Source organism: Solea solea, chromosome 6, assembly GCF_958295425.1.
Source record: "Solea solea chromosome 6, fSolSol10.1, whole genome shotgun sequence".
NCBI classification, from domain to species: domain Eukaryota; kingdom Metazoa; phylum Chordata; class Actinopteri; order Pleuronectiformes; family Soleidae; genus Solea; species Solea solea.
Window position 1 is genome coordinate 12,085,192 of NC_081139.1, and position 17,061 is coordinate 12,102,252.

Genomic DNA, 17,061 nt, shown 5'->3' on the forward strand with positions numbered 1-17,061 from the left:
CATGCGCATGAGTCACGAGAGCTCTGATAGCTGACGTCGCACAAACAAAGCAATGCATGTCATTTTGACAGGAAACGGCGGTGTTCACATCCACAGATACTGTATGTATAACTTGCAGCATATATATTCACCCGGTGTATTCATGAAAATTGAAGATGGTGGATAGCTGTTGTGTACCAGGATGCTGAAACAGCTGGGGACAGGCTAATTGGAGAGCATTTTACTGGTTTACCAAAGATCTCAAGGATGGCAGGGGTAGATCACTGCTATAAAACATCCTCAAAGTGAGAGTAGACGACGGAGTGATGGGAACCCACAGGCAGCTGATTCTGTTTGTTGAGTGATCCCTTCATATCAGGTACTGTCGTGATCACAATGCTGAAGTTTGCGTCTAGATTTGCGGCTTCATGGTGGGCAGTTATATTGCATATTGACACAATATGACGTTAGTAAAACGTTTGCTCTATTTGACAATGTCAGGGGCATGATCCTTGTAAGTTAAGTTTCCCCTTAACTGCCGACCAGGAAGCTGTGAATCTAGACGCCAACTGCTCCAGAGTGTTCTCTGGAGTAGAATGAGGAAAAGTTGAAGATGTCGTAATGCCGCAGGTTTGGAATAATGTTCACTCCGGCAGTTTTTATGCTCCTGATTAGCACCCGGAGGTATTGTAAAGATCAGATGAATTCTGTCTGTCAGGTTCTGTGATATATTGCTTGATCTCCATGGATTTGAAGTGCACAATGAACACTTACAGCATGAAAACATACTGGTATACTTACTACATACTGTGCTGTAATGAGCTTTTCATGCCAACATGAACCGAGTCATGTGACGTCTGGAGCATTTAATTTACAGAATAAACTTTAACCATTATTTACTTTATAGCTTTATGTAAATGTTACCTGTAACTGATTTTAAATGCTTTTTAAATGCACTGCAAACCTTCAGACCATTTACCAGTCTATCTAGTGCAGCCTGGTTTATGGAAGCAAAAAAACAAAGAAGACACCATAGAAAATCTACACTATGACTTGTAATGTTGAAATACAAAATACACACATGGCTGAGGGATTGTGTTGCATGTTCATATGTGTGTTCCTCTTCAGTCTTTTCTTTCATCAATTAGAACGGTGTATCTGCAGCCGACAGTGAACATGGTATTTAATCCTGCAGACGATGGATCTATCCCATAACATTGTATAGACAAGAAGAAGTGTGGGTAAACAAATATGAGTCAGTGGTGAGCATGAGCCTGAAACAGCAGCAACATAGTCTTTTATGTAAAGTGGGTTTAGTGCTTCTAGTGCTGGGTTTACACCAGAGAGACAACTCTGTTTGTAGCCATCGGTCTGTTAGCAGCTAAAGTCAATTCTGAATGCACGCATGTGCGCGCACACACACACACACACCTCTGTAGTACCTTATTGACTCTCCTACCCTTGACACGACCTTCAGATCAGGTATGAAGGCACATTTCCTCATCCAGTATTGCTTAGTTATAAATATTGAGAGTTTGGCTGATCATCAGACAGTTACTCTTTCAATGTTTGTAAGGGCTTTATTTCCCTTTTGTGGTAGATGTCATATGTTAAGGTTTAGTGGTTTTCATAGTTCCTCCTGCGCACTGGTCTGTTTGCAGCAGCATTCATACGGTGCATGGGCTTCAAATTCATTTCATGCATTTCTCTCAACAGATGGTTGAACAGGTCAATAACGATGCTTGGTTAAATTAGTAACAATAAATAATAGAAATGCTTGTCTTTTTCTTGGCTTCATTTTTAAACTTTTTTATATTAGTGGCTCATTAGTGAAACGCTATTAGTCTAATTAGTCTAACAGTGTGTTGGCCTGTTATTAAGTAAGGCTGCAGAGAGCAGCTGGGGGTTGGGGTTGGGCAGGGTGCCCATTGTGCTTTATGAAATGGGGCAGAAGCAGTTTGAAGCCCAACAAGTGACCTGTTGGACAGTTATGCAATTAAGACAGACAGACAGACAGACAAAAGTTACTTGCATTAATAGATAGATTTCTTGTGACTTTATATTTGTAAATAAGCTCCTAATGCCTCCCCTCATTTGTCTTCTCACTCTTCAGCTTTTAAACACGTCTCTGACTCAACAATGTATAATTTTGCTGTGCACAGTCTGCATCAAAGCATAACACATTCAAGTTGCACTTTCTGTAATGGTCACTGTGCTTCTGTACATTTGGATAGTTTTGATTATAAAAATGATTATTATTGTAACTTCATTTTGTTAGATCCTTCAGTTGCCCTTTAAAAGTCCTTGCATTTCTTGCTTAAGAAGGCACGGGAAACAAGAGAGTTGAAAACAAGACCAGAACAAAATATTTTGTTTTCTCTGAGCCTTGGGGTTTTACGTTAGGAGGTTGCATTCATGTGTTCTCGAACGAGAAACTCTCTTCCCACCAGTTCCATGTGATGTTAAATAGACCCTCTGCTCTGACCTTCATGTGGTTTGGCTAAGTGAAGACAATTTTTCCTGCAGGGATCAATCAGGTGACACATTATTATTCATCACGAAGAATGATTCATTTACACTCTTTCTCATATCCATGGTCAGGCAGACTCTCACCACATATAGAGTGGAGTTCTATCTCACATCATAGAATGGAATTCTATAAGGTGGTTTGTTGTTATTGTCGTCCTGGTCAGTGCTGCTGCTCTGTTTCATTCAATTCAAACAGTTCAGCTTTGGAAAAACATACAATACAATGTCCAAGGACACCAAATAACTTCCACATAAAACTGCAACAGAATTAACTAACTGAATTAATTATGTTCCCATCAATTATCTAGACTCTTGAGGCCCGCTATATTCTTATTTGTCCACAGTTTCATAATAAACCAATATTTTTTACACTTCACATTATAACATAAGAGATGTCTAACTTCGTGCTTCTTACCTGCTAACCTACCTATTCTGTTGCCTCATTGTTCAGCTATGTGCAGCACTATTTACCTTGGGATTGCTTGTGTGTTCCCTCTCACCCGCTCATACAGTTGCAGTCAGACCTCATAGTTTAATCTGCAGCTCTGTACCTGATGTGTACCCATGTGTTTTTGGATTGACTGAGGATACTATTGCAGCTCTTGTCATGTCAGACATCTAAACTATATGAATTGTGTCTATGTGAAATCATTGTACATTTTTGGTCTATTTTATCCTGAATTTAATTATGCAATTCAAATTTATGACAGCTGTTGAGAAATGTGGCATTGAGCTTTGTTTGCAGCAATCCCATGAGTAATGAGCAACTTGAAATGAAAGCTTTGTCTTAGAAAGGATATTTGTGCAATTAGTGCGACATTAGTTTAAAAAACCTTTTTATAACAAATGATGTAATTTTAGCTTAATCTACTCTTTTTGCATGTATATGTATTTGCAGTTGAAGTTGAAGAGACTTTAATCAGCAGTGAAGCATCACAGCCATCAGGGTGAATCTGGTCTCTGTGGGGAGCCTTGGATCTGACTTTCAGTTCTTGAACTTGTGAATTCAAAAGGCTGTTACTGTGAATTTAAATGGCTGTAAAAATGTACGGAAGTGATGGAAATTGACTTTGATTTTTAGCAGGTGCGACCGTTAAAGGTGACAGTACTTTGATGGATACAGAGGAGTACAAACACATAATTCAAAAGCCACATATAACATCACTGAGTTGTAAGCTTTAACTCACAGATATAAAGTCACCAGTGGATATTGACATGTCTCTGCATTTTTTATTTTGCTAGATAGAACTATTAGGCCATGTACTACACTGACACAATGTAGCCATGCTGAAAATCAACATCTCATCTCTTTCACAGTACGGCTGCAAGTTAGTCGGCTTGGAAATGGTGCGGACATGAAAATGGCTCTGTTAAACCTGCTGAAGCGTCCTGGAAGAGTTGAGGGTTATGGTTATGGCGGCTGCATACTGTTTTTCACCAGTTTTGAGGATAGTTCAGGAGGATGGTGGAAACATTGAGGTGACTGTCTGAGGGGCTGTCTACATGAAAGCAAGTCTTTTATCTCATTGGTGTTTTATCCACATGAAAAATGGCTTTTTGGCAGCCCTGAAAAGCTATTTCTCAAAACGGGTCCCACAGTGGGAAATTCTCAAAACAGCACCCTTGTATTTTCATGTCGACGACCATTGCGCTACTTTGGGAAAACAATAATGTCATACTGTCGCTATCTTTGTCGTCGTTCATTCTCCTTTTGTGTTTTGTTTGGTCTAATCACTTTATTATCGCCTTATCGTCTCTGTTTCTGTGATTGTATACATTGTAATGTATACTTATTCAATTATAAAATAAATAAAAGAAACAATAACCAAAATGCTTGCAGGGTGCATGCTTAATATGCATGTTCAGTGTTTTCTTCTGCATTTTTGGTGTAGCAGTGTTACAGCGCCACGTACAGGCATGGCATGTAATACAGCGTTTGGAGTCGTTTTGGTTAGTGGATGAAGAGATTTCTTGAGACGCAGGGATGCACCGATATTAATACCAGTTGGGTTTGATGTTGCCCTTGTGTATTCATAAAACTACTCCCATACTGCTGCACCAGAAACCACATTACATATCTTCTTATAAGTGAGCTGAGCAGGTGTGTGGCAATAAGTGGATGTGTCACTATGTCAGCAGTTTGGAAATACTTTAAGATAAGCGATGACAAAAGTGGAACAGTCAAGAGGAGGGCTGTAAAGTATCTCCCTCAACACAAGTGATATGATAAAACATCTTAAAAAACACAATGCACAGCAAAGGATTTCCCACTAAATATTAAGTATCTGCTGGGGTGAACATGTTAACCAGACTCCTCTTGACCCTGATACAAAGCAACATTACAATTTCTCCAATGCAGATATTAGACAATCTGTCCAATAGTCTCAATACACAGCCTATTTAATCTCTGCTTTTGTTTTCTAGCCTTAAACTAACCAGAATGAAGGAAACATCAGGTTTACAGTATAAGCCTCTAAATTCTCCAAGATGCTCTTAAACCCTTAAGCCCAATTTGATCCCCTGTGACAGCACCAGACCCGTGGTCTAGAAGTACTTACCTGAGAAAATATTGAGGTCCTTTTGACCAATGTTAAAATGCAGTGGCACACATAAGACCAAATTCATATATAGACTATGGAATAGGATAATTTATTATGAGCTGCAACCTTATTTTCATAATCCAGTAATCTGTCATTTATTTTCTCGATTAAATACATAAAATGTCAAATAAATGATCATTTGTTTTGTCCACAAACCAAAATGAGTTAGTTTCAGTGATTCCTTTGTTAGCTAAAGGAAATAAACCAGAAAATATCAGGAGAAACCTTAAACTGATTGACCTATATTCAAAATAGTTGCCAAATGAATCAATTTAGTAATTGATTCATAATTGATTAATGGATAAGTTGTTGCAGCCCTAAAATTATTGTCAACTCGTTTTAGCCAGAGCCACTCTGTAACTGACACTTCAACTCTTCCTCACAGGGTGAAACAAAGCACAGAGGAGGGATCCCTAATGGATCTCGTGCGCAGATAATAATAACCCACTTTTTACTTGTGCACTCAAGATAAAATCATTAATATGGGACTTAAGGGCTCAGTTAATCTCACAGCAGGAATGCACAAATTCAAATCAAATTGTGTCCTAGATGCATCTCCTGCGATCACATCCGATTTTGCTGCACTCGCACTGTATTCAGATACACGCTAACGTCACGTTTGTTCCCGAGAACGAAATTAGGTTTTTAACAAGTCTGATGGAGCAGATGTGTCTGCTGTCAAAGTGTTGGGGTGGGGGTGTGCGTGAGAGACAGAGAGATAGAAAAAGGAGGAGAAATGCTAGCATTACAAGAAGGTTTTAACCAGAATAGAAATAAATGTGACGATCAGTGTTGATATTGTGATGGTGACTACAAATACATTAACTTATGGGTGCTGAGAAGTGGGTCAGAGAGGACATCGATGTGGAGGCAGTCTTCCCGAGGATTCCAGTTCCACTTGTAGCCGTGAGAGTGCAGCTGCTCCTTCATCATCATCGTCCTCCCCTTACTCACACATGCTGCTGCTCCACGCTCCAGTCAAAATCCCTCTGGTCCACTCCACTCACAGCCCTCGTATATATTTCTGATATTTCCATAAGTACCACTTGGGGGGCGTTCACGTACCGCTGGTGGTGTGAGTACTATAGTTTGAGAACATAGGCTGTAGATAGCCTCTGCTGCTGCTGCTGAATCAAGGTCAATGAGAATAATAAGACTGAATCAGAACAGTTGAGCCAAAAGAATGAGCTGAAAGAAGCTAAACAAAACTCAAGAGCTCAAGGAAACTGCATGAACTGCGTTCATCGCTATGATAACTTGCCATGTCACCCATTTATGCAATTTTCAATTATGAAAAACATTTAATTAAAAATAAATAAAAAAGAATACAATACATTTATCGGTACTTCTCCCTCGTAAAAGACATTTTTTACCTCAAGAAACTTCCTGAATAAATAAATACTAAACGATGCCTAACACTTGATTCCAATTAAAACTGTACATTTTACATAATAGATGGCATTAAAATAAGGAACAGTGCAAGCATTTGGCTCATTTGGCTTTTATCCAAGACAAGTGAAGAAGTGCCTCCAGCAGCGCAAACAGAAGCTTTTCTCCAGTGTAGTGCTTCTCAGTGTAAGTAAAGTGGGGGTATAAACAGTGAAATAGTTTTTCTCTTTAACTGAGATGCTGCGTTCATTAGTTGTTTCTACGAGTTGTTTTTGCTGGTTTTAATCATTGGTAACAGATCTGTCATTGAAACCTAACACCCTCTGCCGATGTCTCACATTAAAAGCTAATCAGGAAAGCTGCTGAAACGCTTTTAATGTGAAACACAAGATCAGTGGCTAATGGAAAAATAGTCAAATAGAGCTGTTAATCATAAATTACAATTTATAGCGATAAACTTAATGTGTATTTTCTAACTTTACATTTTTAGATGTTCACTGGTCTCCTGAAGCACACGCCACCTCTGGCCTCTGCTGCAGCGGCCTCCTCCTCTGCCTCGGACCAAAACAGCAACGCACAAACTACAGTCCCTACGATCCCACGGGGACACCTGGTCTTGGGCCCTAAGGACCAGCTCCGCCTCATAACCCCTGTGGGCAGCACGGCGGTGTCTAATCACTGCACGGTCACTGGGGCCCACGCCACTAAGCACTCCGGAGGAGCCCCGAGGCCTCCCTCCTCCATGAGCGAGGAGGACGATGGAGGAGGCGGGGGCAGGGTGAAGAAGAAACGAAAGAAAAAGGACAAGAGAGAATGGGAGAGAGTGGAGGTGGAGGAAAGGGAGAGCAGCAAACCAAAGAAACGAAAGGATCAGAGGGAGGCAACGGTGGTCACACTGAGGAAGAGCAAGGAGCCCAAGCCAAGCAAAGAGCGAAAGGAGCGCAGGAGTAAAGAGAAGGAGGGCAGGAAAGAGAGCGGGGCAGGCCTGAAGAATGTGGCAGTTGGGAAAATGTCTGCAGCCGCCGAAACAGCTCAAGTACCCGTTAAAGTTCCTGGCAAAAGGGGAAGGAAACCGAAGGTCAAGGTCCTACCTCGTCTACCCACAAATCAAAGTATGCTGTCTGTGTGTGTGTTAATGATGGTTTTTAATGGTCATGTATCTGAGTGAAGTTTGTGTGTCTGTGTGTCGGATGGGAGGACTTTTGAATTTCTTTTTAGTGTTGAAAAATCAGCCTCAAGAAGAGCCTGACTGATGTATAAATGTATCAAACACACTGAAAAATATAAAATGGGACAATTGACCGTTTTTCTCTTCATTGGGAAATTGTGACATTTTATTTTGATCATCAATTTCAAAAGAAAAAATTTAACTGATGAAAATGTTAATTTATACAGATTTTTTTACAGGTCTTTTACATGAGATTTTTATGAGATCCATGTTATTACTTTATTTTTTTTTTTTTAGCTTTTATCTAATATATATTTATAATGAACTGGAGAAAAACTGTTGGAATCATTTTTTATAGGGAAGGGTGGCTACAACTACTTTGATTAATTATTTATCAGTCCACCAAAATTAATAGCCAAACATGTTGATTAACTATTGATGAGTGAGAAGTTCTCTTTTAAATGTTAGTATTTTCTGTCTAATATCTGCATGCATATATTTGGTGTTTGGACAAACCTAAACACTTGAGATGTAGAGTAAAAACTGTAGACTCATAACTTGTAGACTCTGAAACATTTAAACATCAATTGGAATATGCAGATCATGTGCTATCCTTAAATGTTTTTAAATCATGATCAGACATGTCAGGATAAATTAGTTTTTATGATGATGTGATTTAATTAAGACTCAGTAAGTGTGCTTGTTTTGTGTGTGGGTGTTTGGTTTCATTAGCATTCAAGGCTGGGAAAACTCATTTTGAATCAAAAACTGCGCCAGTGCCAGTCTGAAGATGCGAGCCCTCTTCGAAATTTAACCACAGGAGTGAATGTGAGTTTGAATGGTTCCCTCATACCCTCATCCCTCATACCCATGTTTTCTCTATTTGTCACTCTTTTCTCTTCCCATCTTCTCCAGCAGCAGCTCCTCCTCCAGGACTTCATGCTAAGATCCCAGTGCAGACGCAGAGTGCCCAGGCCAAGAATCATGGCCAGGCCAACAGTAAGACTCCAGCCCCCTCAGCCCCAAAACAGAGGGGCCGCAAACCCAGGTAGGTCAATAGGACTTGGGAGTTACTAATGATAAGAGAAAGAAAAAGTGATATGAGAACAGGGGTCGCGTTAACCGAATATTTTCCGTCATTGACCGTTTTTTTTAAACGGTGACGGAAAAATCTGAGAGCCATCTGTCATTTTGACAGATTGCAATCCACACCCCTAAAAACTATGTTGATAAAAGAGGTGAAAAAAGAGGGATATATGCAGATGAAGGACAAACTCAGCCCTTGGCCTCAGCGGAGCGAGGAAGCGGCAGTAAGGAGGTTAGGCGAGTTCAGTGGGAGCGGGAGTTCTCCTGGCTGAGGAGGGCGGATAGAAAAATGTTGTGCGACAAAATAAAGATTCCCATCGGAGAATCTGAGCATAATTTCTGACCTGGACACCGTACTCAATGCATCTCGCTATCCTTGTAGTGCTGACAGCGTGTTAAAGAGCTATGGACAGGAGGCTTTGGAGCGCGTCTGTGACCGGTGCAGCTGATCCACTGGTGCAGAAGGAGCGCATGTTTTCCTACCACGCGCAACTACGCGCAAGCAGGCACACGATTTAAGTCCATGTGGACCAGGAGGAAGGTGTGAGACTGTGTTTAGGCCACAGGTTAACTGTTCATATTCCACTACAATATGAACAATGCAATTGAATATGTCATTATTATCATTTAAAGTGACCGGTAAAAATTGATTATGACAGGATTTTTATGACCCTGTCAGTCAAAATGACAGACTCCGAAAAAGTCTTGCGCAACCTCTGTATGAGAATGTGTGATTATTTCTATTTTCTGCTCAAGCACACCATAAAGTACTTGTATTACTAAAGAGTGAGGATCCCTCTGGACAAATTCCAGAGGGATACAAGGACATTTGTGTGATATGTTGAGGCTGAGAGTCTGATAGTTCCAGAGCCTGATTGCGATCAAAGAGTCATGGTCATGATAATATAATATGGAAAATAGAGAGGAAGTGAAAGCAAGAAAGCAACAATTTTATGAGGTAAATGACAGAAGAGTTGAGTATTAAAACTAGGTTTAAATAAAATGGTGACAGTAAGTGTCGCTTTCTCAGTAGCAACATAATAGAAGTCCAATATATAGGTCACCACAGTATAGTCAATGAAACACCTTGATTTTTCTCGTTGACTTCCCTTTCCCAGTCAGGAAATAATGTTACCAGGGAGAGATTTGTTAAAGATGCAATATTTCAGTCAGACTTAACTATTGTAACTGGACCTCTGCAAATCCCAATGGGATGAGACAGGTTTCCAGTGAAGATGCTGTTATGGATAATTGCTCATCAGAATTCTCCATCTCTTGTAGAGATCCTGGTGTAGCGCCAGTGGAGAAGAAGAAGAAGGGGAAGAGGAGAAACCAGGAAGTGGCTGTCCAGGAGGGTGCGGAGAGTGATGACACTACCTCAATGTCTACCCTCAACATGGGTGAGGACAGCCAGGACCCTTTGGATACTGCGGTAAGGGGACAGTAACTTTTTATTACGAGCAGTAGCTTTTTATTATGCCTTAGACATTTAGTTAAAGATGATGTACTGTATATTGTTAGAAACAACTTAGACAAGTTCCCAAAGGAAAAGAGGCAGTGAGAATGATAACATTAACTGTTGTGTTAGGGATTACTTTTCACATCAATCACTTCAAGATGGCAGTTACACCTCACATCCCAAAGCCCAAATTAATGAGGTCAGAGACTTGTGACCCCTATTATCTCAAAGAACATTAAACACATTACAAATGTTCCTGTGCTTTGGTGCTCTAATTGACCTCCTGCAGTTGGCAGTCAACACATTTGTGATACTTACATCAGTGGTCATGTGGGTAAAAAGATTATTATTATTTTTTTAAATAATCAGGGTTAAAATCTATAAGTAGATGAGGACTTTTGTTGAAATGGTTCAGATTCCCTATTTTTTTTAGAGACATTAACTAGTAGCAGCAAATTAAGAATTTTATTGGCCTTCATTCCTCGTTTACTTCTATTCCTCTTCCTCTTGTTTGATCTCATCCTATGTCATGCATTCCTTTCCACTGTTCTCCTTTCACACGTTCACCATTTTACCTCTACATTTCCTACTTCCATCTCACCTCTCTCTCTTCCCTCTCTTATTTCTCACTTTCTTCCCCTTATTTCACCCTAATATCTCATGGTGTTATATTCTCCATTTCTCCATCGCCGGATCATCCTTTTAACTCCCTTTTATCTTTTCTCCATCACTCTAAAACCATCCTTATTTTCTCATATCTCACTTTCCCCTCCATCTCCCCTCTTCAACATCTTTCTTCAAATCTGTAGAAGCGGCGGTCAGGACGACAAGTCAAGAGGAGGAAGTATAATGAGGATTTGGACTTTAAGGTGGTGGACGATGACGGAGAGACCATCGCAGTCCTTGGAGCCGGTCGCATCTCAGCACTCAATGCAACTGCTCTGGCGTGGCAGGCTGAGGTAAAGATCCCCACTTTGTTTTTGGTTTGTCTTCCCTTTTCTTAGCTTACTCACTTTAGTAGTCCATCTTGCCTCAGTCAACACCCCCCCCATCTGATATATGAACAGTATCAAAGTTGTTTGTCTGTGTGTGAGATGTCCCCTGTCTGTGAGGGAGGCTTTCTCTCTGTTAATAGTGCAGTGTACAAGCGGGGTGGAGAGACGGTGAATGATACATTTAGCAATTACTGAAACTTTTTGTGTCAAGTGTTTGTAACTGTGGAATGTGCTGAATCTGTGAACTGACCTTCATCTCTTGAGGCCTGAACATTTTCCCTGTGCCTTTGTCTCTAAGGAACCACCTGAAGACGAGGCCAACATCATTGAGAAAATCCTGTCTGTCAGAACCGCAAAGAAAGAGGTGAACTGATGTTATTATGAATGGGACTGTTTTAAATAGATAATCAATGAATGCTAAAACTACAACAACACATAAAATTATTTGAGCTTTATTCTGACATCTCTTGCTTTTGTTCACTCTTTTGTTTATTTATTGTTTTAAATGTTTCTCTTTAGACACCATCGTCAGAGGACCAAGCGGAGGAGACGGAGGAGTTTTACGTCAAATACAGAAATTTGTGAGTTTCTTCATCATCATTCAGTTGTACATTTTATATTTTGGAAGTTTATATTTTAGGAGTTTGATTTAGCTGACATTTCAATGGCTTTGTTTTTTGAAGTGGGGTGTTTAATTGTCTCTGTTTTGTGGTTTTTGGGGACCTGTCATGCCTAGTGAACGAAAGTGAACGTTATGCTTGATAGTAAAAACTGTGTACACTGTCCATGCATACTCTGTGTAATGCAAAGCAGCATCACCATTAACTCTGCTGGCTATGTGCTTAAATGGAGTGCAGTTGGCATGACATTGCAGATACAGTGTTGCATCACTGTCAGGTGGAAAATAAATGACTCTGATTGGCTTTATAAAAGTAAACACGCAAAGCTGTTCTCTTTTCTCATCAATCACCCCAGGAAGCCTCTTCTCCTCTTTTATTTTCCTCCTTCATCTAATCTGGCATTCTCATGATTCAAGCCGTATTCCCTGGGCGTTATTTTGTGTGCGTGTTGTGGGCCTTCCGGTTTCTTGCAGTTTCCAGACTGCTGTCATCTGCTGATCTGGAGAGTTACAACAGTTTTTTGACTGAAACGGGCCGACACAGTGGTGATGTGATCTGATACTGTGGTTTGCCTTCATTACAAAGTTTCTTTGGTGTGTCCTAGCTTTAAAAGCTAGCGTCTATAAACTAACATCTGACCAAACTGATCTGACCATAAATGCTGATATGGTCAAAGACATTGTTTTTAATAATTATGACTTGTCAAGCATCAAATCACTCTCGTGAGTAATGAGCACATATCAGGAGAGCTTTAACTTTTTTGAGTTGATAGTTATTATTATTATATGACATTGATTTCTCCCAGAGAGGTTGACATTTGCACACATGGACTGTTTTTCAGCTGTGGTCTAGTCTCCATAGTCAGTTAAGTGCTTCTCAGCAGTACGTAGCTGTTGTGGGAGAGAGTTTTTGTTCATCTAACTGAGACTCGGCTTGCGGAGCTTGGTCTGGCGTTCTCTGGAGAGCATCATATTTGTTTTCCGGCTTTTTCCGTGTTTAAGAGTGGTCCTACGCAGTCGTCCAGTCGTTCTTATGATTGGAATTTATTCTCAAGGGTGAATAATAAGACGTAGCAGATTTTTGTCTGCCTTTAATTGAAACTGAAAATCATACAGTGAATGCTGTACATTTGTATATGCAATGTATTATTCACAAATCAAAGAGCGACAGTAAAGTATATCTGAAGTGTAAAAATCCTGACTATACATCATACACTGTCAGATAGGGATGCACGATATTATCGGCGCAATAACGATATCGCCAGCTATTGGCTTTAAAATTAATTATAGGACTATCAGCAAGTACGCCAAGGTCCCCCAAAATGATAATGACAGCTATGTCCTCGACATCCATGCCTGCTTCCTCTTTTACTTTTTCATATTTATTTATTTTACACAAGGAAGAAAATGTGTATCTACATCTGCTGCAACTTAAGTACGAAACGCAGGTAATAACATATGGATATCGGTATTGGTATCGGTTATCGGCCCAAGCACCCCCGAATTCTTGCCACATTGAATATCGGCAAAAAGTGCAATTTCGTGCATCCCTACTGTCAGATGTAGAAGTAGATGTAAAGAGAGTATATCTGCAGCACACTGACTACCACCTTGTTCACTGCAGCAACATTTACTGTAAATGTGTCCATTTATAGATTGTGTTTAATGGATTAAATTGTGCGTGTCAAACTGTAGCCATAGTAACATTTGTGCTGCATTCCCGTGGACTAATGATTAGAGAAGTCTTTACTAATTCTTTATTTGTCCCCTTGCTGTAAGAGTGAAGATAAACATAAACATGAAGATGAAAATGAAGATAAATATGATTGTCTGAACAGTGTAGAGGGTACAGAGGAGGAATCATGGCTCATGCTCATTAAAAAGTAAAGCTGTGCCTGTTCTCTGATCCCAAACTTCTTTCTGACCTCATGTACACCTTATCAGAACGACCGTGTTCATTAATTAAGTTGTTCAATCATCTCTCCACTGCATTTTTATTGTATTTTAATTTTCAAGCACTTATTCTAAATGCCACTTCACATTTTTCAATCAATTTAGTGCCTACAAAAAATGTTCATGCAGTGCATTATCGTAAACATTATCTTGATCATTGTATAAATCTAAAAAAAAAACATTTCCAAAAGGTGAACATGAGTGTGACATCATACTGGTCTGCAAAAGCACTTCTCTTGCATTACTCAACAACATAACTGGAATTTTGAAGCTAAATTTTAGTGCCCACAATAGGACTGGTTATTGTTCATTATATGCTAAAATATTTACAACATACATTATATTACATCAGTTTGTTCATTTTCGTCTTGTCTGTTGTTTTGTAGTTCCTACCTTCACTGCAAATGGGCCACTCTGGAGGAGCTTGAGAAGGATCCCAGAATCCACCAGAAGATCAAACGCTTCAGGACCAAACAGGCTCAGATGAAACACCTGTTCACAGAGGTAACCATCACCATCATCCTCATTTCCCAGTGTGGCTAGATGACCAAAATTCATGTTTTATTATCGTGCTAAATCATTATCAAAGCCATTAGTCTGCATCACAAAGCAATTATAAAGATGTAAACCTGATGACTTCAGTTGTGCATTGAAAAGGTCACAGTACCTGATTATTCACAGCACGTTCATCCAGGGTCTCAGCAAAGAGCTAAACGTGTCAAAGAGGTCAGCAGGTTAACTGTAACCTGGCAACTCCTCAACATAGAAGCATAATTTACTGAATAACTCAAACGTCAAGGCAGCATACGTTGTTGCAATTAATTTGTGGCATCAGTCAAAGGTTTTCATGAGAAATAAAAAGGACTAAGGGGTGAATCGTAATCAGCAGGATTCAGAATTAGTTTGTGTTAGCACATTATCAATCAAATCTTGTCTACAGACGCATGGCTTTGCGTAACATTGAACTTTATCCTCCACCAATTCATAAATAAGACAGATGCAATGCATTCATATGTTTTAGAAAATCCAGCATCCAATCTGTGCAATAATGTCAATGTGAAGTTTGTGTTTGTAAGTAGTAACGCTATGTTTATAATAGATAAACACTGTTCAAATAAACATCAGAAGACAGCACTGCTTCTTGCTCTTCTGTGGGTGTGTGTATGCATGAGAGAGGGACGGCGGGAGAGACAGAAATAGGTCATATAGACCACACTATTTTGGTAATTACTCAGGCAAGTCCTCAGGGAGCGATAGAGGTTCCGCAGTGGAGCTTTCACTGATTTTCAGAAAAAAGCACTTCCAATTTTCTTGCGCTGTACAATAACAATAAAGACTTTCTATTGACATTTTTCAGGCTGTTGCTTTATGAAAATAATATAATCTCTTATCGTCTCTTTGTGTTCCCCTTTCCAGCCTGATGAAGATATATTTAATCCAGACTATATAGAGGTGGACAGAGTGCTGGAGGTGGCCGTTACCACAGATACGGAGACAGGAGAGGTACGTAATGATTGAACATAGACGCACTGTCTGCAGCAGTGGTATGAAATGAAATATTTCTGATGGTCCTCCGTATCGTGGCAAAGACAGGCTATGCCCACACTCATTATTTTTAATTTTAAAAATGTTGTTGTGATACAAGGCCAATCTCTGCCCATCCAGACCTTAAATAAACCAGCAGTGTTTTCATTTTTTGTCTCCAGAGTAGTGTGGACGCAGCTGTGCATGCAGCAACAGTGATCTATTTTAAAAGTAGACACACTACCTGTTTTTGTTTCTGTTCTTATAGGAGGTGACCCATTACCTCGTTAAATGGTGCAGTCTCTCATACGAGGAGGCGACGTGGGAGCTGCAGGAGGATCTGGACCCAGAGAAGGTTAAAGAGTTTGAGGAGATCCAGAAACTGCCGGCAGACCTGAGACACATTGTGAGTAGAACCATAACAAAAGACGATTACAGAAGGGAGAGGAATAAGTGTTGAGTTTGATGCAACACTTTGACATAATAGAGAAAAGAGACGGAAAAAAACACACTGTTTTTGTCTCCAAGAAAAAGCCCCATTTACAGATCCATTAAACTGCTATATTATAACCTTTTTGATGATATTTGTTTTTTTTTTGTGATTGCTATTATTACGATAAAGCATAAACAATACCACGGTGTCACATCATGTTAATATTACCCAAAATCTGACTGTGAGTATGGTATATTTTAAATTATTGAGAGATGTGATGAACAGGACAGATATCTTCAACTAGCTGATATGATATACCAAAGATAACATAATACTCAAAGAATACACTGACAGATTGATTTGGTTAGAGAAGCAAAGAAAACAAAAAGACAACACAACACAATAATGGTTTTATGCTGCAGGAAAATCTTTGCTTCCCACGTCTCCACAGTAATTTCTTCTTAAATTCAAATTCTTGGCCTTGTTTCTGTTTTTAGTGTTAATGAGTGCAAACACAAATCAGCACTCTGAGGTTTACTTTCTTCTCAAGCTGGTACTGTTGTTTTTTGTGACACAAAGGTTTTGAAAACCTTCACTAGCAAGTACGTGTAAAACATCTGTTGCCCTTTAACCCACTCTCGTCTGCACATCTTTGCCTAATTGCTCAGCACGGGTGTCCCTTTGAAGCACAGACAAAAACAAGGCCGTTTTAATATGAGCAGATCAGAGATGTTCGCTGATGATTTTATCTGCTGGATGTTGAATACAACAGCCTCCTTAATCTATAGGAGAGAGACCCAAACAAACCATTCCCTCTCTTTTGCCTTTATCATTTCAACACTGACCTCACCTCTAGATTATTTATTGGCAGCATAATTTACATTTTATGTTTAATGTCACACTTTCAGCACCTCAAATAAACTGGTTAGGGGGTTGGTAATAATCGTATTTTCACTGAAATGGTGAAGTCATGACATAACGAGTCAGTGGATACGAACAATGTTTATGTGCTCATGTTACAGGAGAGGCCTCCACCAGAAAAGTGGAAGAAGTTGGAGGACTCCAGAGATTACAGGAACGGAAACCAGCTCAGAGAATACCAGTTAGAGGGAATGAACTGGTTATTGTTCAACTGGTATAACAGGTGAATAATCAATAATAATCGATAATCTGGATTTAAGTGGACAATATGTCAATACATATGCTTTATATATGCTTTAACTGATTTTTACCCATAATTCACAGTAACCCCACCAGTTAACACAATATTGTAATGTGTTATTGAGCCCCTCTTTCTCTCTCTTATGCTGTCTTTTTTTCTACCAAG

General features: G+C 39.6%; 1 protein-coding gene across 8 annotated transcripts in view; it reads left to right on the forward strand.

The window, feature by feature from the left end:
* chd6 (chromodomain helicase DNA binding protein 6) overlaps positions 1-17,061 on the forward strand; it is a 68,662-nt gene that overhangs the window by 21,950 nt on the left and 29,651 nt on the right. For 7 of the 8 annotated variants that reach the window (XM_058632708.1, XM_058632710.1, XM_058632709.1 and 4 more), the window contains exons 3-12: positions 6,988-7,609; positions 8,581-8,713; positions 10,033-10,183; positions 11,020-11,169; positions 11,504-11,569; positions 11,725-11,786; positions 14,164-14,281; positions 15,194-15,280; positions 15,570-15,707; positions 16,757-16,878. In XM_058632708.1, coding sequence (XP_058488691.1) covers positions 6,988-7,609; positions 8,581-8,713; positions 10,033-10,183; positions 11,020-11,169; positions 11,504-11,569; positions 11,725-11,786; positions 14,164-14,281; positions 15,194-15,280; positions 15,570-15,707; positions 16,757-16,878 — 1,649 coding nt within the window. The remainder of the gene's footprint in view (positions 1-6,987; positions 7,610-8,580; positions 8,714-10,032; positions 10,184-11,019; positions 11,170-11,503; positions 11,570-11,724; positions 11,787-14,163; positions 14,282-15,193; positions 15,281-15,569; positions 15,708-16,756; positions 16,879-17,061) is intronic. The other variant, XM_058632711.1, reaches the window with a different exon arrangement.